The 27,611-nt window shown below is 35.0% G+C and overlaps 1 protein-coding gene, 1 long non-coding RNA gene and 1 other non-coding gene across 3 annotated transcripts; all 3 read left to right on the top strand.

Annotated features, from left to right (window-relative positions):
* Positions 1 to 13,681: 13,681 nt before the first annotated feature.
* LOC127097376 (uncharacterized) lies at positions 13,682 to 15,486 on the top strand. Its single transcript, XR_007793016.1, has 2 exons — positions 13,682 to 13,835; positions 14,603 to 15,486. It is a non-coding gene; the product is annotated as an uncharacterized LOC127097376 (long non-coding RNA).
* Positions 15,487 to 17,275: 1,789 nt separating this feature from the next.
* LOC127099451 (small nucleolar RNA R71) lies at positions 17,276 to 17,382 on the top strand. Its single transcript, XR_007793951.1, has one exon. It is a non-coding gene; the product is annotated as a small nucleolar RNA R71 (small nucleolar RNA).
* Positions 17,383 to 21,238: 3,856 nt separating this feature from the next.
* LOC127092228 (phenylalanine ammonia-lyase 2-like) lies at positions 21,239 to 25,487 on the top strand. Its single transcript, XM_051031075.1, is given in 3 exon segments — positions 21,239 to 21,720; positions 21,723 to 21,963; positions 23,543 to 25,487. Coding segments are annotated over 3 exon segments (2,154 nt in total). The 5' UTR covers positions 21,239 to 21,557; the 3' UTR covers positions 25,293 to 25,487.
* Positions 25,488 to 27,611: the final 2,124 nt, after the last annotated feature.

Genomic DNA, 27,611 nt, shown 5'->3' with positions numbered 1-27,611 from the left:
GGGTTACCAGCGGAAGAATATCCATGGGGGATCAACCTGTAAGATTCCCAAAGAGATTGTCAACTTGGTACATGACCAATAGGCTTGACAGTAATTCCTAGAAGCATCCATCTACTTCAAGATTTGGCAAGGTTCCATATGTCGAGGAATTAAGAAGATTCAAAAACCACACCAAAGACCCTTTGTGTTTGGCATATTGGCCTAACCTTTTATTTGCATGCATTCATGCATCATAGATCATGAATAACTCATATGCATGTCATACGAATTTTGTGTTGTCAACAACTTACCCTTTAACCAAAGGTTCAACTATTGGTGCCAACTAAAACGGATATTTACCGTAAGGTTCAATCTCTTTTTTGTTTATCCGATGCATTTCCGGACCATCCCTTTGTCTCCCCGGTGTATTTCCAGATGAGTTTTATATTTTTATGCATTTCCTGAATTCATGCTTTTATCTGATGTATTTCCAAATAGCCATTACTATTCTGATGTATTTCCAGAATTTATCCATCAAATGTTATTGTTGGTTCGTTATGTGAGAAGCCAGAACCCGCCATTGTTGTTCTGTAAGAATCCATAACTTTTTTCCTTTCAATATGTGAGAATTTGTAACTTATCATTTTTACTGTTATGTGAGACTCAATAGCATTTCCTTTTGTTCTGTGAGAATCCGTAAATTTTCTTCTTTTTTTTTCGTTATGTGAGAAGCTGTAACTTTTTCATTGTTATGTGATAATCCATAACATTTATTTTTGTTCTATGAGAATCCATAATCTTTTCTTTTCGTTACGTGAGAATCTATACATTTTCATTTTTGTGTTATGTGAGAATGCATAACATGTTTTTTATTGTTGTTTTGTGAGAATCCAAAACCTTTTTCTTTTTGTTACGTGAGAATCTGTATCTTTTAATTTTTGTTGTTATGTGAGAATCCATAACATTTATTTCTATTCTGCGAGAATCCGTAACTTTCATTTTTGTGTTATGTGAGAATCCATAACCTGTCTTTTATTATTGTTATGTGAGAATCCATTACCTTTTTTATTTTCGTTACGTGAGAATCTATAACTTTTCATTTATCTATTACGTGAGAATCCATAACATTTATTTATGTTATGTGATAATTTGTAACTTTTCTTCAATGTTATGTAACCTGTCTTTTGTTGCTATTATGTGAGAATCCAGAACCTTTTCTTTCGTTGCATGAGAATCATTAACTTTTTATCAGTGTTATGTGAGAATCCATAACATGTCTTTTGTTGTTGTTCTGTGAGAATCCAGAACCCTTTTCCTTTCGTTACGTGAGAATTTGTAACTTTTTATTATTGTTATGTGAGAATCCATAACTTTCTTTTTATTCTGTGAGAATCCAGAACATATTCATTTCTTTACAAAGATTGTCAAATACCCTTTTGGTTTTGTTATGTGAGAAGCCAAGACTAACCTTCTCCCTCAAGATATCCCTTAGTGAGTCATTTAAATCTTACATCATATCATCCCCAATAGACCTCTTTGTCGGGCCATCTCATATAATCCTCATAGAGTCTTATTTTCCATTCCATGTCCTTAACAAATTTAGTAATAAATACATCTGTTACACATCATTACAGTCATTTCATTTGCATAAGAGACAAAATCCAGGTTTGTTATATTTAAATATTTTTTACCTGGAAATATGAGGAATTGACATCCCTCATATCAACCAGTTAAGAATATTTAAATAGACATCTGTCATACCCTAAATTTCCCCCACCTTAAAATCATTCATCTGCATATTTGCATCCACATCATTTCTCAAATGACCAATTCATATGGTCATACGGCCTCATTGTCATACATCAATCAAAATCATACACAAGGACTTCAAAAAAGTCAAGGGTCTGACTTTTCATCTAGTCTTAATGCCAATCATTCATAATTCATTTTTGCATCATGTAAAAGTCAAGAGTTGACTTTTTGACCATTTTGCATCATTTTTGCAAGTTTTATAAAATAGGTTTCACCGAATGATTTCATTCCCAATTTATTTTGTTTTTTAGTAAAAAAAAATCATTTTTGTTAGATTCTAATCATGGTGCATTTTAAAAAGAAACAATTATAATCCACATTCAAAATTTAATTTAGTTTTAACTCAAATTCAATAAATATCCAAAATACATTTTGCATTCCAATACTAACCGAATCAATAAATAGATATTAAAACTACAAAAAAAAAATATTCATGTTGCTTATGTTGTATGCTTTCTATTTTCTTCATTGTTTCCTTGTTTAATAGCTTTGTTTCAATTAGTTTGAACAGGGAGATTATTTGTGAAGCTTTGGTTAGGGTTTTATTTTGTTTAGGCTCATGGTGATGTTGCTTAGCTCCGACTCATGGTGATGGTTAGGCTAATTGTTGGTTATGGGCGCCCGACATCTTTGATGAGATGAAAGAGAGAAATGGCAGAGGAGAAGAAAACAAGAGAGATTGAGTTTTTTTGGATCGTTGTATGTTTTATTGAACTTATGTTAGGGAGTGGGTTCAGATGAACCAAACCGGGTCCATGTGAGTGACCCAAGCCCAGAGAGCCTTTGGTTTGTTTTCTTTATTTGGGCCCTACCCCAGCCTCAGATGCGTACACCCCCTGGTTCGGCCCAAGTTGTTTTCTTAGTATTTTCTTGCTTGCATATTTGATTATAAAAACTAATATGAAGTTTTTTATAATAAACATTTCAAAAATATGATACAAGAGAATTTATATTTTTTATGAAATATTTAATTGATTTTTTATGTACTTCCATTTCCTTTATAAAAAAAATAAAAATCTTATTTAAAATTATTTAGATGTTTGATTTAGTTTGTCTTCTTATGATATTTCAAGAGTTCAAGAAAATGGGGTTTTATTTATTTTTCTTAGAAATAACTTTGATTGCATTTATGCTTAAATTATTTGATCTTTAGTGTTTATATGAATAATTGCGTGTGCGTTTATCCATGATTTACTTAATCTTGCATTTGGATCATTAATGAATAAATAAGATTTAAAAAAATGAGTGCGCGATAAAATTAATCTTTCGAAATAAGATTCAAACACTTGATCAATATTAAGTTGGTTTTCAAAAGACCTCGCCATTTCACCATCAACCAATTTTTATCAAATTTCAGAATTAACTTCAAACCATTACATAAATCATTTCCCACTAATGCGACAAACCCTCGATCAACATTGAGCTTTTCTATTATGCTTATCTAAAGCGTGTGAAATCTTTTTCATAATAAAAACCGGTTGAAAAGGGAATGAGTGGTTTACAGTTGCCTACTCCTCGAATGATCGAATGATTGGCCCATGTTATATTTCTTGATATTTTTCTCATCCGAATAAAATATTAAAGTTAAATATTAATTTTCTCAAGTAACTTGGACGAAAAGGGAATGCGTGGTTTACACGTGCCTACTCCTTGAATGATCGGTCCACGTCACATTGCTCGATCTTTTGTTGTCCATTTAAAAACACTTCATCCCATTCAAACTTTCTACATTTTTGGTGTCATCCTTCAAACTCTTTTCATAAACGAAAGATGTTTCGTCTTGAGAAGATACAAAATAATGTTTCACCCATAAATGTGTGAGTTGAGATAAGTGACGTTTTCCCGTGAATGTTGATATGTAGAAATCCATTCAATGTTAGGCAAACGCCCGCTCCTCTAAATCGTTTTGGGTAAGTTATATTTTTCCATCAATTATGATAAAATAGATTTCGCTAAAATCGACCAACAAACAAACATTTTCTACCCAGACCTATGTAGCCTTGAGTTCTCTATCGCACCCAGAGATACGTAGGAGCGAGATTCAAAGTATCGTCAAGCACCGTAATAAAGAATTTACATTTTTGTCCTATTCTTTTTTCCCTTTTAATAACTCGAGAAGCAAACATTTTCAAGCTAACATTAATGCGCATAACTAGCTAAACGGTGCTCATTCAGTATAACGGACATAAGGGGTGTTAATACCTTTCTCTTGTGTAATCAACTCCCAACCCCGATTTGGTTGCAACGACCATATCTTAGTCATTCTTTTATGGGTTTTATCGATATTTTCCTTTCCCTCAGTGGTGGCTCTGTTAGTCCATTTCCGCGAGCGTGCAACGCGCCTTCGTGAGTTCGTATTCTTTTTTTGAGGTACGACACTCCTAAATTAAAATAACACTAGAATTCAGAGTTTTCCTATTTCTCTTTATTTTATTACTCTCCTCCTCTCTCTTTATTTTTTTTTCTTTCACCAAAAGTTGTCTTAGTGCCCCGTGAGTAAAACTACTTGTGAGAAAACTTTTATACTTGTATTGTATCTTATTTCTTTATTTCAAGAGTGAAATTCTCTTGAAGGTTCTTATTTTGGTTCTAGATATTAACCAATTAAAATATCTATTTGATTCTAGAAATTAGCATGGTAAAAGTTCTATTTGGTTATTGAGATTAGCTAGTAAAATCTTTACTCGCTTCATGAACTCATCCCGTAGACAAGCTTTTATTTGGTTGAGGATATAATTCAAAGTAAGATCTCTTGATTCTCTTGTAACAAAGGTTCGTAGGCACAACCTATTGTTGAATACATGACTCCAAGCATACGAGGGGAGTGAATTGTGGTATTTAAAAATCGTGATTAATTTAAAAAAGTTGTTTACTTAAAACAATAATTTGTGTTAATGTTAAAATAGCTTAGAAAAAAGTAGCGGGAAAAAAGTAAATAGCAGAAAATAAAGAGAAAGGTTAGAGAGACGTCACCGAGATTTGTAGAGGTTTAGGTGAATGTTGGCATAATCCTCTCCCCATGAGAACTTATTGAGAGTTTTAATAAAGACCTGAATGTTTACAAATTATGCCCACAAACTTTTAATATAAGCGAATTGAGAGATTTTACACTTCCTTATCCCTCCAAACAAACAAAAGCTTTTCCATGGGCAAAGCTGATGAACCGAGTAGAGATTTTACCGACCAATCTCAATAACCATATATAAATTTTACCAGACTAAGTTCTAGAACCAAACAAAGATTTTCATTGATTTATCTCTAGAACAAAAACAAGAACTTTCAATAGAATCAAACTCTTGAAATACACAAATAAGGAACAACAACAGTAAAAAACTTTCCACACAAGTAGTTTTCACTCACAAGACACAAAAGTAACTTTTGGCAAAAAAATATTAAATAGAAGGGAGAAGAGTAATAAAATAGTAAGTAATAGGAAACCTTGAATTTGTGTGTTATTTCAATTGATAGAATACCTTCTTTATATAGGAGACAATATAGCTAATAAAGGAAACAATCCACGGACCAAATTAAGGAAATAATTGATTATACTAATCAATTATTACACATGAATAATCAATTATTCAAGTCACAAATGAAAGGTTTCGATATTTAATTATTTCCAATAATTAAGAGACTTTTTTCAATTAATTTTGAGTGTTAAAAATAAAAATGATCAATTATAGAAATATGGTTAATATTTTATTGTAAAATAGCTCCAAACTGATCAGTTAGTTCTCAATCAATTAGCTAGGCCTTAAAAACATTTTTAGGAGGTAAAAAATAAAAAGAGACGCTTATCACAAGTTTTAAGTGTGTGTGTGTGTGTGTTTAGATGTACGTGCGAGCGTCGATGAATGTGTGTGTGAGTGTATGCGTGCGTGCATGCGTGTGTGTGTGTGTGTGTGTGTGTGTGTGTACGTATATGTGTGTATGTGTGTGTGTTTTCATGTGTGTGCTGGCATGTTTGTGTGTGTGTGTGTGTGTGTGCGTGTGTGTGTGTGTATGTATATGTGTGTGCACGTGTGTATGTGCGTGCGCGTGTGTGCGTGTTTGTATGTGTGTGTGTGTGTAAGTTACCTTACTTTCACAAGACTCCAGTCATTCTAACAGGAACGACCAGACAAGCTTTCACACTTCCTTTCATTCATAACTCTGAAGCTTCAAAACAACACAAGATAATGAAAAAACGAAAAGAAATTGAGCTAAAAAATATGATGCAAAAATCACTTATCAAACACCCTCAAACTTAAATCGTTTCTTGTCCTTAAGCAACAAGTTTGCTTAGAAAAAATTAGGATCAAGCGGTTTAGTTCTTCAAAAGCTTAAAAGAATGAGCTCATTGGTACTCATATGTGGTTTGTTGTTCCGATCGACTAAGATCTAGATTCCACAGTACTTATCGACACCAAAATCATTACAAGAACACATACAGACAAAAGTTTCCTATTTTGGCTACCTCTCTCACTATGCTTTGAACTTAAGTCTCTTTTTCCGATTTTCCTTCCCTTTTGTTTGGATAATCAAAATAAGGCAATTAGAATTATGGTAATCATCACATGCACAAGATCAATCGATAATTTTTTTTAATATTTACATTGGATAAGCAATTACTTGCTTTTTTTGTAGCTGAAATTACACACTTTTATGTGTTTATTTATTGCCCATTTTGGGTTGATGTTAGGTACAACCACCGTTGTGCTGAATAATCGGGTGAGGACTACCCAACTTAAAGGATGTAGTTGCCTTTTACTGCCATTTTTCATAGTTTTGGTGTTTATATTTTTATCTTTTTTCTCTCAATCAATCATTTAAGTTATGCAAAATATACCCGAGTGCATCACACACTCAAAGATGCAACAAAGTTGTCATCAAACTTTATTTATTCCCGAAGGAAAGGGAAAACATTAATAAAACCAGGGGAAGATAAAAGGGTAAGGAAGTCGGTTATGTAAGGGAAATGTATTATCATCCCTCACATTTGTTGTACTCAACATAACCATTTTGATTGTTCTTTGCAAGAACAAGTGTTATTATCTAAAGATTACTCCTGAAAGGGGAAAAAGGTTAATAATTAGTGTGCTCGCCAAGGATTGAGGCCCTTGTGCCTACATATCCTTATAGTGCAATAAGGAAATCAGAGCTCCGTAGTTCGTGGAACTAATGGTGGGAGATGAAAGAAGTTGTGATAAATGTATGTGTCGCATTACGCGAAAAACCGGCGGGAAAACGAAACAACAGAGCCGCCACCGTGCGTTATTTATCCCAAAGGAGGGAAAGGAAACGCTCGAAGTAAACCTGGAAAGGACATGGTCTCGCGACCAGAGATTGATGGGATCGGGAGTCGGTTATGCGAAGGGAAGGTATTAGCACCCCTACGCATCCGTCGTACTCGACGGGATCCACGCACAAAAGGAAGGATAAGGTTGCTAAAAGCTGCTCACAAACTGCACAAGGCTGGAAGGAAACACAGAAAGACAAAAGAAACTAACTCGGCAGGATATCGCATCCTGGGCCTACGTAGTCTGTCAGGCACAGACATCAGAGTCGACGTAGTTCGGGACAGGGGAAACGTGCTCGCTAGGATGTCGCATCCTATGCATACGTATCTTCTCTGACCGGAGAAGAATCAGAGCACTCGTAGCTCGGCTAACGCACGCCAAACAAAACACAAACAGGAAACTGACTGCCAATCGCTGGACTTACGTCAGACTCCACACAAACAGGCAAACATGGAAACCGAATGCCAAACGCTAGACTTACATCAGACTCCGAACCAACAAACATACACAGGAAACCAACTGCCAATCGCTGGACTTATGTCAGACTCCAACAAAGAAATTGGAAACCGAATGCCAATCGCTGGACTTACATCGGACTCCAACCAGAAAAGGAGAAACAACTCACACAAACAAAACAAAAGGGCGCCCGGAGAGATCAGCTCATCTCCTGCCTATGTACCTCATCTGGTATGAGGATCAGGGCGACGTAGTTCCCCTACGCAGGGAAAAAGGACTAGCCTAACCAGAAACTGGGAAATGACAAACTAGAAGGGAGACTGACTCGAGCCTAATAGTTATCATGTAAATTCACCATGGTCCTAGGTTGAGGTTTCTATCTAACTTGCACAGGGAGCAAGCTATCCTAAACAGCACAAGCAAATACATACAAGCACACAAAGCAAGCACACACACACTATATGCAAACAATTGGGCTCATACAAGGTTAGGCTGTGAAACACAAGCCAACTGGAATCGGGTGTAGTTAGCTCTTAACCCTAACATTGAGAGTTAGGGTGAAGCAGATGAAATGGGAAGTGAGGGTAAGACCTCACAGCTCTTATCTCTGGCCTGGGAGAGCTTCAGACAAATGAAAGTGTGGGAGTTCAGAAAGTAGGAACCCTTCTCCACATATGACTGACACAACAAAGATCTTGGGTTAATATCCACAATGCATCAACACAAGGTGTGTGAGCAAAGTGAATGACACACTGAATAGCAGGAGATGGATTACACATCTCTTTTATCTGCCAATTGCCTCTTAAGAGGACTTTTCCTGCTTGGCACAAAGATAAACAAACACAAGCATTGCCTCTTAAGGAGGGCTTCAGACAGGTGCCTGCCCACATAACAGGACAGGTCTTCCAGACTACATGAAGTCAGAGAGTTATACCTCAAATGGTTAAGCAACCAAGCAAAGCAAAAGCAAGTTCAATAAGAACTCAAAGCAACTTAGGTACCTGAAAAAAATCTAATCCAATCAGTATACAGTTCAAACAATCAAACAGACAACAGTCAATCACACAATCAGACAGACAAGCAATGCAACAGTGTGCAAGGCACAAGCCATTAGGCCACTTGTTCTCAAAGCCTACAAAACAACTCAAGGTTAGCCAACATCTAGAGCAAACATTAATGCTCAAGTGATAAAGCATCATCAACTATAGACTTGGATGTGTAAACCTGAAATCAAAGCTCAACTGTGAGTCACAAACCACTAGGTCAAAGCCTAGGGTCAAAGATGGAGAAAAAATTCAAAACAAAACATGAAATTTAACATGAATCAACTTCAATCAATCAAGAACACAATCCGAAAGGTCCCATATCCATATCATTCACCAAATTCATTTCATGAACCAAACATGGCAAGGTATGCAAGTTGTAACCACATTGTGACACCAGAAGAAACAAATGCACATTAAATAAAAAATGATTCAAATAATCTTGGCAAAATTCATGAGTAAACAGGACATACAACATGATCATCACACAAAAAATTAGAGGCATTGGACATCATTAGGCATGGCAATCACATAGCATAAGTCCAGACAAGCACAACAAGCACATGTGTGACACAAATTGTCACACCAAGTTAGCATAGGCATAAAACAGAGATGGATCATGGTAAAAACCTCAAACCAAAGCCAAAACAACACTCAAAGTGTCTAGAAATAGTGTGCAAAATTTCACATTCAATGGATAATCCACAAGTATTTCACAATCAAATGAAGTTCAAAGCAAATTGGAAGCTCCAATGTGACCATCCAGAAGGAAAAATCTCAATTAAATCAGAAATGATTCCAAAAATTCCAACAAAAATCATGCGCAATCACAACATTAATAGCATGCATCATACAAAAAATCAAGGCAATTGGATATCATTTGGCATGGCAAATTCATCAATCAAGTTGAACATCACAAGGTGTGACACAAATTGTCACATCTACCTTAGCATGATCATAAAACAGCAATGACACATGATAAAAATACCAAATCAACACCATAATTTCAAGCAAAGTGTCTAGTTTCAACATGTAAAATTTCAAATTCATTGGATAAAAGCTCAGCATTTCACAAATGATATGGCAAGGCAATGTCAAGAATGGACACATGTTCAAACTCCTTAGACAGAATAATTTCCAGGCCAGGCACAATTTATGGAAAAATGATGATAAAATAGTAGACAAAAAATGCAACATGATGCAAAAAACCTCATAATTTTTGGATGATTTTTCAATTATATATGAATTTTGTAAGATGAAGAAAAAATAAAAAATGACATATGAAGCATGGTATGAATACATGGAGGGAAATGAGAAAAATAATGAAGCATTTGAAAAATTGCCATCTCCTGGATTCGATCCATGTTCATTTTCAAAATTGGCGCCTCACTCAAAACGGTGCGTTTTGTACTAAACCCTAGCGCGCCAACCAAATTCGTAGCTAAATTCAAAATTCGTAGCAAAATGGAAGCAAGGTCGTGGCTAATCTGGAAACGCATGAACATTGCAAGAACATTCGCAGGTAATGAAGAACACATGAAGAACACGATGAAGATCATGAAGATCTTCATCCAGATTTTCCAGAAAAAAATCAAAGTGTCCAGAAATCTCAATCAAGCATAGCATTTGAATCAGCATGTCATATACATCAAGGATCCATAATTATTTCATGTAAAAACATCAAAACACGCATGGATCGAAGAGATCAAAAGTTCATCATCAAGACTTTAATCAATCGTATCTCACTCAAAACAGCATGGATTTTCATAATTCAAAGCTCAAATTCATCAGCATGCAAAGATCTTCAACAATATCATAATGAATTTCAAAAAAAAGAGAATCGAATTGTGACCTCTTGAAGAGCAGCTTTGGAATTTGATGGATACAAGGCCTTATGATGCTTCCAATCTCTTCTATAATGCTTGTACAAGTAATTGGAGGAAGAATTGAGGCTCAATTGCACACGATCTCACAAAAATCTGAATCCACCATTGTTGCTTCAAGCTTCAAGCATGAGCAAAACTGCACTGTTTTCTTCACTTCCACGTATGAATCTTCTCAATAGAACTTCAGGAGCAAGAATCAATCACCAGAAAATGCTTGAATGTAAAGAAAATGCAAGAAAGTTTGAGAGGAAAATTTGGAGTATTTGAGATCTAGATCTGAAAATGCCAAGCTAATCTCAAAAACAGTTGGAGATTTAGCTTATATATGCTCCACTAATCATGTTTAATTAAGCCCTAACCAAATGCTAATGGAATGGATTAAGTTTCAAGGTGTTTTGGAAAATTTGATTTTTTCACCCTTATGCATGAAAATGCATGTGAATAGTGCACGAAATTTTTACTCAATTTCACTCAAAATGCTGTTTTGGAGCCAATGGTAATGGTACAATATCCAAACAATGCACCAAATTTAAACTTTAAAAATTCCCTCCAAAAATCAAGTGAAATTCAAATGATTATGTGATGACAATTGGTGTAATATGATTCCTGATTTGGAAACTAGAGGTCAAAATAAGAATAATGCAAAAAGAACCACTCAATTTGGACTTTTGGTTTGAAAGTTATGCCCATTTGAAGTTCAAACCACACTTTGTCAAGATTGATCCATATCTTTTCAACCACACATGAGAAATCCATGATCTTGGACTTTTTGGAAATGGGAGAGAAAGATATTCAACTTTCATGTTGGACAAAATTTCATTTGAAGCTTTTTTGATTATGTAATCTTGAGTTGAAAACCTTTCCATTTTTGGCAAATTCAAATTACAGGTCACCTGCTATTTTGGGCAAGTTTTGATCTGACCTCAAATCCTTCAGTGTTGATGTTTGAAATGTCAAGTGAGGCTTGTTCCCACATGAATGAGGCATCTCTAACCATCTCCCACCTCCAAATCCACAGTTGAACTGACAGTTGACTTCTGTTGACGTTTTAGGGTTTCAGATGAATTGCACATTGACTGATGAGCCTTGAGCCTTCAATTCTTGGCCAAATCACTTCAAAATGATCCTTGGGTCATGTAAATTCATTGTACCAACCCTAGGGCTTTGATTCCATAGAAAATGCACTTGTGGCCTTGCACAGTTAAATCTCTTGACCAGTCTTGCCTGAGGACTTGATGGACTATGCAATGAACAATGCAATGTTAATGACCTAAGATGAAAATGTATATACAAAATGGGAGGTGCAAATTTGAGGTGCTACAGTATGGTTTGAACTAAAGGATAATGTTGTTCGAACCCATATGGTAGGTATGTCTGAACCAAGGAGGAAAGGTGGCATCCAACCAAAAAAAATGGGTTTTGCCTATCAAAGGGATTGTAAGGTAAGTAAACAAAGGAATAGTTTGTCAACGAGACAAATAAAAGGCTCTTAGTTCATAGTCAGGTATTGGCTATTGGCCCAAAACTGTGTATGAAATCCAAAGAAATAGTGCATTTGCTTCAAAGAGAAAGTGTATCATTGGGGATGAAGGTATTGAATGTTGAATAATGAATGGTCAAAGGTGAGTGAAAGGATAAGGAATAAATATGCTCGCAAAGTATTCTCATCCTCGTGCCTACATATTCTCGCCGTGCAATAAGAAATTAAGAGCTCCGTAGTTCATGGAACTAAGACAGAAGAAACTGAAAAAGATGTTTGCCTAAGAAACTAGGATTAGCAAGACAAACAAGAAATAATGAATGAGAATGAAGTTTCATAAGACTTGGTAGTCATTTGACTTGAATCACACTAAATTTTATGAGTAAAGGTGAATACTCTGAGCAACTGGGTCATTCGCCTCATACCCAAAGATATTCAGAATAAGGATAGGAATGCTCCCTCTCACCCTTTATTTACTACTTAAGGCTCATGGCATGTGATACTCATCATAACTGAAGAGTGTTGAGGTTGAATCTCCTTGATGCATCTTGTGATGAAGTGTTGCTTCGAAGAAATATACTTGACAATCATTTGATTCAAATTGTACTAAAGTCTATGAATAAAGGTGAATACAATGAGCAACTAGGTCATTTATCTCGTACCCAAAGATATTCAGAATGGGGATATGAATGCTCCCTCTCACTCCTTATTGCTTAAGGCTCATGGCACATAACTTGAATCATGATTGATAAGTATTGATACACCTTTGTTGTGCTTGAATAGTAGTCCACTCTGTCTACAATGTCTAACTTGTACTGACTTGAAGTCTTGAATTCTTGATCTTGAATCTTGAGGTCCTTAGCTCCAATAGAGATTGAATGCAAGGGACTTGCCCTATAAAGTGATCAAGGGTCTTTTGATCACTTGAACAGGCTTGGGTAATTGAGTATAATACAAAGGATTTAGTTTATCAAAGTAAACTTTGATCAACACTATCAGTAGGAATGAAACAGATTAGTTGAATTATGTAGAACCTAATGGGTCAATCGGTCAATTTACACCAGATGATTCTTTACAATCCCTAAACTAGGGGAACATGCATATTAAGATATTTCTAAACCCTAGGGGTTAAATCCTAAATATCTAAGTCTAAGGGAACATGACATGGGTAAGGTGCAATCTAATCAGGAAAGTCAACACCAAAATTCTATCAAGAAAACAAATGATTAAATGTTCAATTAAACCTAAAAGAATTTATGAGCAAGGTTAATTCCACTAATTAAAATATAATTAATAATTAAAATCTAAAATTAAACCAAATCATGCAATCTACAACTTTATCATGTGAATTAACATCTAACCTAATATTAATCACATATTTTTCTAATCATTTTCAATTAATCAAGAATTAATCCATACAATTAATTCTAACCTGATAAATTAATCATGTAAAAACTAATTAAAACTAACAAATTAATTTCTATTAATATGAACCAGTTATCATGGATTGATCACTAAGAAAATGTGTAACAAAAATTAAAAACAATTAGCAAAATACATGCAAAAACAATCCAAAGCAGGGGGGTTAGAATCAACAACGCAATGGTGCAAACAGAAGGTGGCACATGGGCCCAAACAGAGAAGGCTCATTCATCATACACATACAACCAAGGTATGTGTGTAACAAACATAGTGATAGCATGCAACAATTGGTACAGGGCCCAAGCAAAATGATACAAACCCAAACACAATTAGGCCCATACAAAAACACAAGCAAAGCCCCTGGGGTTAGGGATTTGATTCCCCTAACCTTATACTACATACCAGTAAGTTTTACACGGATAAACCATGAAGAAGAAGATGAAGACTTATCAGAGAAGACGCAAAGCACCAGAATCAGGTATGAAATATTCTTCCTCTTATTCGCTCTTCTCTTCTACTTCTTCTCAATTCTTCTGAAAATTATCTAATTTGTGAGATTGAACAACGAATTAGAGAGAGAGAGAGAGAGAGAAAGAGAGAGAGAGAGAGAATCATGAGTCAGGTCAAGCTCTACTCTGTTGAAGCTTCAATGAGTATGTTAAAGGAGCTCTAGGTGAGGTTGAAGAAGAAGGTTCTGAGAGAATGAAACTTGAAAATCTGAGAGCGATGAAAAATGAATCGTGAATGCGTGTGATTGAAGAGTGATCGGTACTTATAGAGTTTTGGTTCTCATATTTATGTTAGAAATGCAAATGCAAATTCAACTGAAATTCACATTGAGTTAGTTAGAAATAAAAAAAATGTAAGAGTGAAATTGGAATGAAATGAAATGTTGTTAATCCTGTTAGTAAATGCAAATTCTAGTTAGTTAGGGAAATCGAAATCCTGTTAGTAAATGTGAAATGTTAAAATGATGTGTTAGTTATAAGGTGTTAGGACCTTGGGATTCTAGAATTCTGTTGTAGAAGTTAGGTGCAACTGAAATCGAAGCAAGTTGGTTATGTGTAACTGTTTTAATTTTGCTGAACTCAAGGCATTACAACTGGCAACATTTAGGTTCAGTTAGTGAGGTGGCAATGTTAGTCAGTGATAGTCGTGAATTGATGTGTTTGCTTTGTTGTGTGTTAATTGGAATTTGTTGCTGTTGAATGTTTCATGAGCTTGGTAATGTTTGGACTGCTACAGGTTCAATGGTCCTCATGTTGCAGGCATCTAGTTTGTACTTAGTTTTGACTGCTGCATGTTCACTTGCCATGGCTGCTATTGCTTTGGTATATTGAAAGATCAATGGTTTGCTGCATGGCCTAATGCAAGCATGTTGTGTGCAATGTCTGATATAAGGTCATGACTGGCAAGTCTGGTTGGCTAATGTGGTTTGCAGCAAGTCTTGGATAATTGCGGTTTTGTGTTCATGACTGCAAGTCTTGGTATGCAGGCAAGATGTTTGTTTCTTGGAATGATGCAAGGCTTAGAAGTTTATGCCATTGCTTGGTCTGATTCATGTTATGTGGCTTGGCATGTTGGCCAATTGGTTTTAATGTAGGTCCACTTGTATTGCATACAAGATGTTTGTTGTAAGTTCAGGCCTTGGGCTCACTTGGTGTAAGTCTTGGTTCTTGGCTTTGATGTTGCAAGCATGAGTGGTATGGAATTTGGTGATGGTTTTTTGGTGCAAGCTTACTCAATGGCAAGGTTTGACATGGTTGTTGCTTCATGTGTGCTGGTCTGCTGCAAAGTCCATTTGGTGGTTTGTGACCTGGTCCATCTGGTGGTCTGACCTGGTCATGGACCAAGGTACTTGGCCATGAAGAAATCAAACGAAAGCATGGATTTTGTTGATGACTCAAGGCAAGATAGATGGAAATAGGTCTTAGGGGGTCTAGGGAGGGTCGGTTGACTTTGGTCAACTAGTTTACAAAAAAGTCAATTGTTGACCAAAAGTCAATTGTAGTCAATGTTGGCCAAATTTAAATTTTTGTACGAATATGGACATTCTTGTAATGAAATGAACAATTCGTGAATGGAAATTATATTTGTAATGAAATTGAATAATATTGTATGGTATTGAATGTATGGATTGAAAATGACTGGACTTGATTGAATATATTGAAATGAACATGACTTGAATTGGATCGGCTTGAAATGATTGGAAATATAATGCTATAAGTATAAGAACTAAGACCTAGCAAACCTGAATGTGCCATGAATGAATGACATGGTTGAATGAGCCAAAGATCAATGGTCAAAACAACCAAGACAATGAGCACAATAAAGTATACTTGAATGACCAAGGACCAAGGACTAATGTGGGATGGAACTTTAATGAGAGATCAATGGACATATGAACAAGAATGAGTGTGCCAAACAAGAATTAGCAATGACCAGATGAAATGATCATGAATGGGCCAAATAAGAGCTTGCGATGCCATGAGAATGGGCTATGGACCAAAAGATGCCATTAAGTAATAGATGAACATGTAATGACTTGAAATGAACTTAATCCAACCAATGAAACCTCAAGAGCAAATGGACTTGAATGGAGCTTGAATAAGAAAGTGAATCATGCATAAATGAATGGTAGTGAACCAAATGAAATTAGGGTTTGATGCACATACCGGGAAGGATAGCCACAATAAGGGTTTTGCTCCACCAAGAAGTCACAAAAATGAATCCTAAAAAAAAATCACACACACAAAGACCAAATATGCGACCAATAGGTTTTGGTTTATTGAGCAACCTCAAGTTTCTAGAAAACCCTAGCTTCCCCTAGGTACAAACAACAAGGCTTTGAAATCCTTGATACATGTCCTCTTGTTTTGAACAATGCCTATGCAAATGAATTGAGTATGAAGATATGCACATGAATTAGGTTATTGACCTAGGTGAACATTATAAAGGATAGGGTAAATTTTGGGGTATGATAATCATACATACACATGAATCAAGAATGTGTCAGACTATCAAAATAAATAACTCAGGAAGTATTTCTTAGAATCACAGTACTATGGTACAAATACATGTTAGACTCGTATCCTACTCGGGAAACTTAGGGTGTTCGGATAATACCGAATTTATTTAAGAGTATCTAAACTTAGCCTTTCATACTTTCAAAACTTATATACTTTCTCAGGTTTTTCTTAAACTTAAAAACTTTTTTGACTTTTTTTTTAACAACTCAAATTTTGGGGAAAATCTACCTAAGAATCTCATTGGTATGGAGGTTTTGGTTTCTAAATCATCACTTTGTCGAGTTTGTGTTTCCATGAAACTCTACATCATGGTCTCTAAGTTCGACTTTCTAGGACTTGCTTCTTGTGAGAACCCAAATGGTCCCATGGCATTTTGAGTCAGATTATTTTTGTAAGAGAAATTAGGGAGGTCTTTCCACCCCGAGTTATATGTATTTGAATAAGGATTTCCTCTCTAACTTTTTACATAGTTAATTGTGTCATGGTTGGTTCCTCCAACTAAAATCATTTGACAATCCCCACCAGAATGTCCATGCACCATGTAGACCTCACAGAAGGGCCATGCAGGGGTGGTGGGAGCTACAACAGCTACCAGTGCAGGTGCCGATAAGGCTACAGTCAAATTTTTAAAATTTTAGTATAATGCGTTTACATTCACATTCATATGATCAAACTAGTTAACCTCATACAACCCACCCCTTTTAGGAGCTTTCACACTTCTCTATTGGGCATTTCCCCATGAATAATGGTTCTTTTCCATATCTTCAATCAAATTATAAGCCACGTCTTGCGGGTTATTTATAAGAGCACCAGCAACGGCCGTATCCATAGTCATCCTCGTGGAATAGAGGAGACCATAATAAAAGGTTTGTATAACTAACCACTAATCTAACCCTGGAACGAGCATAGTCTCAACAGATCTTTGCACCGCTCCCATACGTCAAAGAGAGACTCCCCGTCCTCCTGCCTAAATTTATTGATCTCGCTTCTAAGATGGGTCGTCTTGCTTGGAGGAAAGTAATGTGCAAGGAAAACAACTTTGAATTCGGCCCAAGAGGTTATAGAATTTGCAAGTAGAGATTGGAGCCAAGCTTGGGCTCGATCTTGTAGGGAGAACGGGAGCAACCTGAGGCTGATGGCACTTTGATCAACGCCACTGGCCTTTAAAGTGCCATAATTATTAATAAATAAACAGATGAAGATTCAGGTTTTCTGTGGTAACCTTGAGAACTGATCCCGATGGATCATGCCTATTAGTGAAGGATTAAGTTCAAATTTTTTGGCTGTTATGGGCGGGTGTACAATGCTACTATGAGGTTCCTAATTAGTGGGAACCGCATATTCTTTGAGTGGTTTGATATCTACTACCTTATTCATTTGTTTCATTGCTAAGATTAGGGTCTTTCATGTAGAAAACGCTTAATCTCATTAACTGGTTCAACCAAGTTTTTGGTCGAACGAGTTCTTCACATACAAAATAGAACAAAATAAATACAGAAAAATAAGAATGCTTTAGTCTAGACTTTGTTGGAATAAAATTTCAATATCAAAACTATCTCCCCAACAATGGTGCCAAAAACTTGTTGCTGCCCATCCGCAAGTGCACGACAATACCAAGTAATATAATAAGATCGAACCCACAGAGATATGTATATAAGTACCGAATTTTATCCTAACAGTGTTTAGCTAAAACAATCGCAATAGTGGTTGGTTTAGTGCAAAGTGATTTGAAATTAACAAATAATAAAAAGCAGGACACGGGGTTGTGGGCATATATCAAGACTTACCGTATCGATTATCCGAGCCGAATACGAAAATGTATAAGAAATTTATAGAAAAGTAGATAAATATGCACGACACCCACTTTCTTGGCATGCACATCTAGACGTGTTTCTTGGCATGGCTAAGCGGATTTCTCAATAGAGAGTGAGTCATTTTTTCATGGAGGGCGACTCTCTACTCTAATGTCTAGGAACCCGTGGTCCGATATCGATTCACTACCTTTCGGTACGTAATCATATCTGTGTTTCGTTAGCTTTCGCAACCGACATAAACATTTTTATGAAATTAAATTCTAAAATAAAATTACCTATGTTTCTCGTAATTAATATTTAGATAAATCAATTAGGGGTTGTTATGAGATAGACTCTCACGACCGCTTGTCCTTATGAAACTACTCATTCATGGTGAAGTGAACAATAACTAAATAATTGAAAGACATGGCATGCAAGTAAATAAAACAAAGAAATTTAAATAACCTGAATTGAAGTAAACTTGATTAAAATAAAAGAAATCCAGAGAATTACAACAGTATGTAGAGCAATAAAAATGAGAGCAAGAGACAAAAGCTGGAAATTACAAAGTAGAAGCAAGTAACAAGTAATATGTGGTAAGTGGTAGGTTGCTTGAAGCTCAAGTTCCTATTTATACTAGAACTAGCCATAAATCATCCATAAACACCCATAATTTCGTACACAATCATTAAACCCCATTAACATGAAGTCTTTTGAGGTTATAGACATTTAAAAGCCTAAAAAATGCCAAAAAAAACTTGTCAAATTCGTAACTGCCTAGGAAGCAACACGACCCGTGTCAGGGGACACAACCAGCCCGTGTTACCCCCGACCTTCTTGAATGGGTGTTGTAGCAAATTCCAACACAACCCGCGTTGGCCACATGTATTTTTTATGGTGAAGGCTCCTTTTCGCACGATCTTCGACATTTTTCACTCCAGTTAGGTTGATTACTCTCTTATTACCTGAAAACATCAAAATAACACAAAAACACATAAAATCGAACTAAAACGATGAAAATACACAAGAAACAGAAAGAAAATAAGCTAAACACATGATGCAATAATCAATTATCAACACACCTAGTGCCAGAAATGAGGTTGAGCTTGCCTTCCCTAACCAGGTTAAAGATGCCTCTACTTAGGACATCCTAAACAAGGAAAAAAAAGAAGTGGAGACATGGGTCCCCTTATCTAACACCATTATGACAATCAAAGAAACCATGGTGCTTACCATTGATGTCAATGAAAAGGTGAGTAAGTTTGAGGATCACAAGAATCCAGTTACAAAATTTAATGACAAAGTCAAATGTGTTTAACACTTTAATAAGAAAAGACCATTTAATAGTGTTAAAAGCCTTAGAAATGTCAAATTTGAGGACAACAATACCTCCAAAATACTTTTTGTCTAGAAAATTTATGGCCTCAGAGGTAAGACAATGGCTATCCTTGATTGATCTACCATAGATAAAATCATTTTCCTCCTTCGAGATGATGTCATGAAGGATATATGCAAGTCTTCCAGTCAGGATTTTAGTAATGAGCTTGTGCTTGAAATTGACAATGGCAATATGCCTAAACTGATCAATAGAGATGACACTCTGGCATTTAGGGATGGACACGATAGAGTTTGAATTCCAGTTGGGAAGTAATCAGTCTTCTTTGAAGAATTGAGTGACAACCAAGACCATATTATAGTAGATGATATTCCAATATTTTTGGAAGAAAAGAGCCCCAAACTTATTTGGACATGGAACACTGTCTCCATTAAGATTCATTGCAACATTTTTTATTTCATCATGTGATGGAATGAGAGTGAGGAGTTGATTGTGTTAAGAAAAAAAATCAAATTTGGAATTGTTTCTTCAATAAGACGATTTTCTTGCAATACCCAGAGATTATTAAAAAGATTTTGGAAATAATTAGTGACGTGTTCAACAATTAACTTTTGATCAAATGTGACATCATAATATATCTTCAAAAAGTCAATAATCTTGGTTCAACCTCAACTTCACCAACTAACATCTCTGTATCAATATTTTAAAAATTGGACCAGATCGACCAGTCAAATCGAAAATTAGAGGGATCATCGATATGGTCTTATTGGTGGATTGGATAAGTTATTGAACTAGTAGGTACCGACTAAAGCCGGTCAAAATTGATGAACCGACGATTTTGAAAAACTGATGGGTAAAATACTTATATTTTTTTTCTCCGACATAACGATGTTCAAAACTAAATTAAAATATAAATACACATTGTTGAAAGCTTATTTGAATCAACTTTCACTCGTTTGAATTGAATTTATCAGATAACTTATGTTTTATGCATTTGACGGTTTTTACGTCACAAACTCAAATTTTATTAGCATGGCCGGGTGTGGGCATTTGGTCTTGTCAATCTATATTTGTGAATGAAATGGCCGGGTGTGGGAATGAAATGCAATTACAATCATACATTGACGGTTTTTACGTCCATAATTGTGATAGGATAATTTGCGTTTTTTTTATAAGCATGGCTGGAGTGTGGGCATTTGGTCTTGTCAATACACAAAATTCATCATCTCTTTACCATTTACATTTAACTTAATTTATTTCAGGGACAAATGGGACAAAAACAATTACCAAAATCAATGAGAAAAAATTTCAAATAACTATTTCCAGAGAAGGAACATAAATCAAATTTTTAATAAGAGAAATATAATATTGATTAATTATTAATTTAGATTCACATTTTTTTATTATTAAAATATATTTACAACTATCTGAATTCCAAACAATTTTTTTTTTACATTTTAGTGTTTTTTTAAACAAATTTTTTACTTCAAATTTAAATAAAACCTCATAACCACTAACACCTCACCTCCCTCCTATATCATGTAGGGTGTTAATAGCAATTCAAGTCACAAAACTCACCAACCCATATGTCACATCCAAACCTTCCATTCTTATGTTCATCCAAGGGCCACGTTTCCTTCTCAACTAACCCATCGTCTTACCAAACTACACTAATGTCACCAACCCATCTATATATACTTCCCATTTTCCATTCTTTTTTTCAGGAAATTTTTTCTTTCCTAAAACTCAAAAAACAAAAAAAAAAACTTTTTGCCATCTTCCATTTCTTATGATGAAATAAATATTTATATATGCAAACAAGTATAATACCCACATTAATCCAATATTGTTCCTTTCCGTTTTTGTTACAATTCCTAACTGCCATTCACCTATATCCCCAAATTCCCTCCTCTAAACCATATAACATATATCTACGTAACCCAAACCTCCAAAACTCAGATACAAATTCAAGATCTATTTCTTCAAACACAAAACTATAAATATATCCATAACTTCAACTTCATCATTATCATCACAAAATCATGGAGTTTTCAAATGGAGATCATAGCAATGGCAGTAACAACCACAACAACAATAATCTCTGCAATGGTCAAAATGGCGACCCTCTGAATTGGGGTATGGCTGCCGATTCAATGAGAGGTAGTCATCTTGATGAAGTGAAGCGTATGGTTCTGGAGTACCGGAAACGGTTGTGGCATTAGGTGGAAAGGGGTTAACGATATCTCAAGTGGCTGCGATTGCTACACACAACACCGGCGTGGCGGTTGAACTTGCCGAAGAGACGCGCGCCGCCGTTAAAGCCAGTAGTGACTGGGTGGTTGATAGTATGAATAAAGGGACGGATAGTTATGGAGTCACCACTGGATTTGGTGCAACCTCTCACAGGAGAACAAAACAAGGTGGTGCTCTTCAAAATGAACTCATAAGGTAATTAATTAAACTTTTCTTTTAAATTATATATGTATTTAACTAATTAACCTTTAATAGTTATGCATTTTTTTATTTACAATTAATAGTTATTTTAAAAACTACTACGGTAACTAAGTGATATTATTGAACAATTTCAATGAATGTTTGTTTTAAAAAATATATTTAATTTAATAGAAATGGCATATTTATATTTAAAAAATAAAGACAATTACATTATAAGAATTAAATAAAAACTTATGACAACTTCAACATTTCAATGAAGTTGAATAACTAATAAAAATATTTATTTTACAAACTTGTTTGATCATATCTGCCTGTTATATTAAGTTATTTAAGCAGAATATATTATAATAAGTTGAGGTATTTTTTGTTTAATAATATTTAAATGGTATCATAATCTATGTTGGTGAGATATTATAATAACTTGTGTATGGGTTTTGGTTAGTTCATTAATGGATTGGTTAAACTGAATATTTATATTTTCCCTAAATTGGGGTAGGTGGGTTACCAGTGATCTGCTAGATGTTGTTAGGTAGGGGGTTATATCATGATTTGATATTTTTAATTGAAATTGAAATAAGTGCTTTTGTTTCTTTCTTTGATTTGTTGTTTATAAAACTTAAATAATGACTGTGTGGAACTTGTGATTGCAGGATGTAATAACTACTTTTTCTATGCATAATATGTTACTATTATTATATTTTGTAACTCAAAAGTAATAAATGATGGATTAGTTTTAGCCATAAGTCATCGTTAAGAAAAGAAATATAGGAAAAAATTAATGTAATACAAAAATAAATAGAAAAAATAAAGTGTTGAATGAACATTAGCGGATTAAAATATCTAAATACAAAAACTCTAAAATAGAAATATAGAAATAAATATAATAATGTAAAAGTATTAGCTAAAGAAGGCACTTAAAAACTCTTTTTTCATGAAATTAATATGAAACTTTATTTTCATGAAATTAGTAGATATCACATCCGTTGATAGGATATAAATTTAATATCTTAAAATTTTAATTTTAAAAGCATCATAGAATATTCTTACATATTTATTTTTATATATTTTAAAACAAGAATAAAGAAAGAACAATGTACTAATAAAATGTTATCCAAAGTTAAGGCTCAAAAGCTTAGGTAAACGTATTTATTTATTGACAGAAACAGCACTATATTCCACAAATAAATTATTCATTTAATATTCAGCCTCGTGGCATTGTATAGATCGCCTTTAGGTAAGGAATTGCATGTGCCTTAAATAAATAAATTATTCACTATTTAGTTCACAAAAAAAGCATCAATTTGTGTAGCAGTACAAGTGTCAGATTTCATGTGAAATGAAATAATGTTGAAATTCATACACAATAATTTTTTTTATCTTTTTATTTATTGTTTGAGAAATAAAAACTTTAGTCACAGAAATGTATCTACATTTGGACCCCACCAAGAATTTCTCAATATATATAATGACAAACCATTTACTATTCACCTCTATGAACCCATGTCCATATTTAATGCCAATTCTGAATTGTTTGTGATACTAACAGAATTTGACAATTATTTGGTTGTAACAGATTTCTGAATGCCGGAATTTTCGGCAATGGAACAGAAACAATTCAAGCATTACCTCACACAGCTACAAGAGCAGCCATGTTGGTTAGAATCAACACACTGCTTCAAGGATATTCAGGAATAAGATTTGAAATCATGGAGGCAATAGCAAAATTTCTGAACCATAACATAACACCATGTCTTCCATTAAGAGGCACAATCACTGCATCAGGTGACTTGGTTCCTTTATCCTATGTTGCTGGTCTTTTAATCGGACGTCCGAACTCGAAATCTATTGGACCTGATGGAAAAATGCTCAATGCTAAAGAGGCTTTTCAACTAGCCGGAATCGAAACTGGTTTTTTCGAGTTGCAGCCGAAAGAAGGTTTGGCGTTGGTGAATGGTACTGCGGTTGGATCAGGTTTGGCTTCGTTGGTTCTGTTTGAGACGAATTTACTTGTTGTTTTGTCGGAGATTTTGTCGGCGATTTTCGCCGAGGTTATGCAAGGAAAGCCTGAATTCAGTGACCATTTGACTCATAAGCTGAAACACCATCCTGGTCAAATTGAGGCTGCTGCTATAATGGAGCATATTTTAGATGGAAGTTATTATGTTAAGGCTGCTCAAAAAGTACATGAAATTGATCCACTTCAGAAGCCTAAACAAGATAGGTACGCGCTTCGGACGTCACCACAGTGGCTGGGACCGCAGATTGAAGTGATTCGACACGCGACAAAGATGATTGAGAGGGAGATCAATTCCGTGAATGACAATCCACTTATTGACGTTTCAAGGAATAAGGCACTTCATGGAGGGAATTTCCAAGGTACACCGATCGGCGTTTCCATGGATAACACGCGTTTAGCCATTGCTTCGATCGGGAAACTCATGTTTGCGCAATTCTCTGAGCTTGTGAATGATTTTTATAACAACGGATTGCCTTCGAACCTAACTGCAAGCCGCGATCCGAGTTTGGATTACGGCTTCAAAGGCTCAGAAATTGCAATGGCGTCCTATTGCTCAGAGCTTCAATATCTTGCCAATCCTGTCACTACTCATGTTCAAAGTGCTGAGCAGCATAACCAAGATGTTAACTCCTTAGGCTTGATTTCATCAAGAAAAACCGCAGAAGCGGTTGAAATATTGAAACTCATGTCATCGACTTACTTAGTCGCATTGTGCCAAGCAATTGATCTGAGGCACATTGAAGAAAACTTGAAAACCGTAGTCAAGAACAATGTGAGTCAAGTGGCTAAGAGAATTCTCACAGTTGGCGTAAATGGCGAGTTGCATCCATCAAGGTTCTGCGAGAAAGATTTGCTCAACGTTGTTGAACGTGAGTACGTGTTCGCTTACATCGATGACCCTTGCAGCGCTACATACCCTCTAACACAGAAGCTGAGACATGTACTAGTTGATCATGCACTGCAAAACGGCGATAAGGAGGCAAATTCAGCAACCTCGATTTTCCAAAAGATTGGAGCTTTTGAGGAAGAGCTTAAGACCCTTTTACCTAAAGAGGTTGAAAATGCAAGAGCTGAAGTTGAAAATGGAAACCCTGCAATTCCTAACAGGATTAAGGAATGTAGGTCTTATCCATTGTACAAGTTTCTGAGACAAGATTTGGGGACAAGTTTGCTGACAGGTGAGAAAATTATGTCACCAGGTGAAGAATGTGACAAGGTTTTCTCAGCATTGTGTGATGGAAGTTTTATTGATCCTATGTTGGATTGTCTTAAGGAATGGAATGGTGCTCCTCTACCTATATGCTAGTACTGTGCTACCTTATGTAAGTTTTTTTTCTCTTTCTTTTTCATGTATTGTAATGTTGTTTATTTTATAAAGATGTTGGAAATGTATTTTAAAATAACGACTAAATGTATGTTTTAATTATATGTTATATATACGTTTTTATGTGTCACCTTTGAGTTCTTCACTACCATAATGTATTACAATAATATTTGAATCTATGCGTTTTTACCATTTAATTTTCTGTTCATATTTTAGGAACATATTTGAACGAGTTGTAAAAATCATTTTAAAAAACCAAAATTTATGTGTTACTTGTACTTCATTGCCCTCGAGAATATGAGCAAGATAGCTACACGTTTCTCTTAGTGAGTATACAAATAAATCTTTGTAACCTGAATCTAAACAATTTCAGATGAGATAACATACGTGTTTTGAAGTGGTTTTGTTGAAAAAATTGTCAGTGTTCCTACAAGATAATAGAGTCAAACACTTGAGAATTAGAAGATAAAACCTCTATTTATCTTTATCAAAAGGAAGAATGAAAGATTGTTGATTCATTCAATCAAAACAAATTTGTATACAATTACTAACGTAAGTCATTCACGATTCAAAATAAAGAATCCGAAAAGAAAACATAATAATATCCGTAAACAAATAAACTTCAAAAGTCAAAGGCAAAAAAAAAAAAAGAGAACATACCCTTACAACTCTATCATTATCTAGTCTCTTTTTGATGGTCAAATTAATAGTTTTTTCTTAAAAAGAGTAGGGGAGGAAAAGCCAAACTCCAATATATTCAATTTTATTTCTTAAAGGATGTAAGGGAAGAAAAACTCCAAACTCTAACACATGTTTATTGAACCCTTTAACCTCATTGTCATAAAACTTCTTTCTCAACTTATACTCGGACCGAGATGGATATTGATGATCATTGATATGATAAAGTTGAATCAAGAAAAGTTCCTTGTAATATTTCAATCTAGGTGTTTGTTTTGGAACTAGAGATAGGCGATGAAGTGATGGAATAGAACTCGGATGTGACAAATCAATCTTTTGTATGATGGATTGTGTTTTCGGTGCAGTGGAGAGTGAGAGAATATATAAGATTAACACTCTAACATCCAAGTCACTGAATGAATAAAAAGAAGTTTCAGAATGTGAATGGATTTCGTTCTTGAAATTGCAAGAAGTGATCATTATATAACATGGACGGTTAAAACCATCTTCATGTGATTCAGCGTATTATGCAGGTTGTCGTCCAATTAGATCCAATGGTGAGAGATGTGATAGAGGGCGTGATCGTATGTCCTCGGCAGGTGCAAGGGTCTACTTCTTTTGTGCACCTTCTTTTTCAACACTATTTATTGGACATTCTTTGTGGGCCTTGTGGACGGTCTAGAATAGTTCCCCCCAAACCCTTGTTTCTAAAGGGAAATCACGATTAAAATACGCATAGGAAAAAACAAAATTTTCGCTTGTCAATTATTATGAATGAGCATGACCAGTGATAAAATGGTTATCCCCTGTGGCAATTATTAGTTGATGCAGATTCGGGAACGATCACGAACATTGAACGAACAACAACACCTCTAGTTAGTCCATACAAACGAAGTGCTTTCAATTCTCAATGTTAATAGTTATAAGTGAAGACTTTGAGAGAGAGAGAGAGAGAGAGAAAGAGAGAGAGAGAGAGGAGAGAGAGAGAGAGAGAGAGAGAGAAGAGGAGAGAGAGAGAGAGGAGAGAAGTGTGGCTAGAGTTTCACAAACCGAATTTGGTCAAACAACAAATACTTCAACACATGGGTTCTATTTGTTTGTGTGGGATGTGTAACACCCTAAAATCTCAATTCTTTATTTATAAAATAATTCAATTAAATTTTCTCAAATAGGACATTACACATTTTTCACCAAACATTTTTACTCAACAAAACATTTATTAAAGCAGCAAAATAAAAATATCATTTGACATAAAAAATCTCATCACCAAAAAGATAATGAAATAATTCAAAACATCTCCTAAAAAATATAAAATGTAACAACTAGTCTGTTCCCAGTGTTACATACCAAAGCGACATCAACTATAAGACTCGAAAAACAAATAAAGTAACTAAAGAGACCTTAACGTCATCCTCTAGCTCGAACATCAACTACTCATCTACGTGATTATTTGTACCCTAAAATAGTGCAGAACATCACAAACAAAATAAAAGGGGGGTAAGAATACGTTCAAACATGTTAACAGTGTACAAGTAATAAATGACAATATACACAAAACATCAACACATTCATATCATTAATAACCTTCACCAATCATCAACATATTTGTATAATAACACTTAT

This window comes from Lathyrus oleraceus, chromosome 6 (genome assembly GCF_024323335.1).
Source record: "Lathyrus oleraceus cultivar Zhongwan6 chromosome 6, CAAS_Psat_ZW6_1.0, whole genome shotgun sequence".
Classification (NCBI taxonomy): domain Eukaryota; kingdom Viridiplantae; phylum Streptophyta; class Magnoliopsida; order Fabales; family Fabaceae; genus Lathyrus; species Lathyrus oleraceus.
This window is presented reverse-complemented; position numbering and strand designations above follow the sequence as displayed.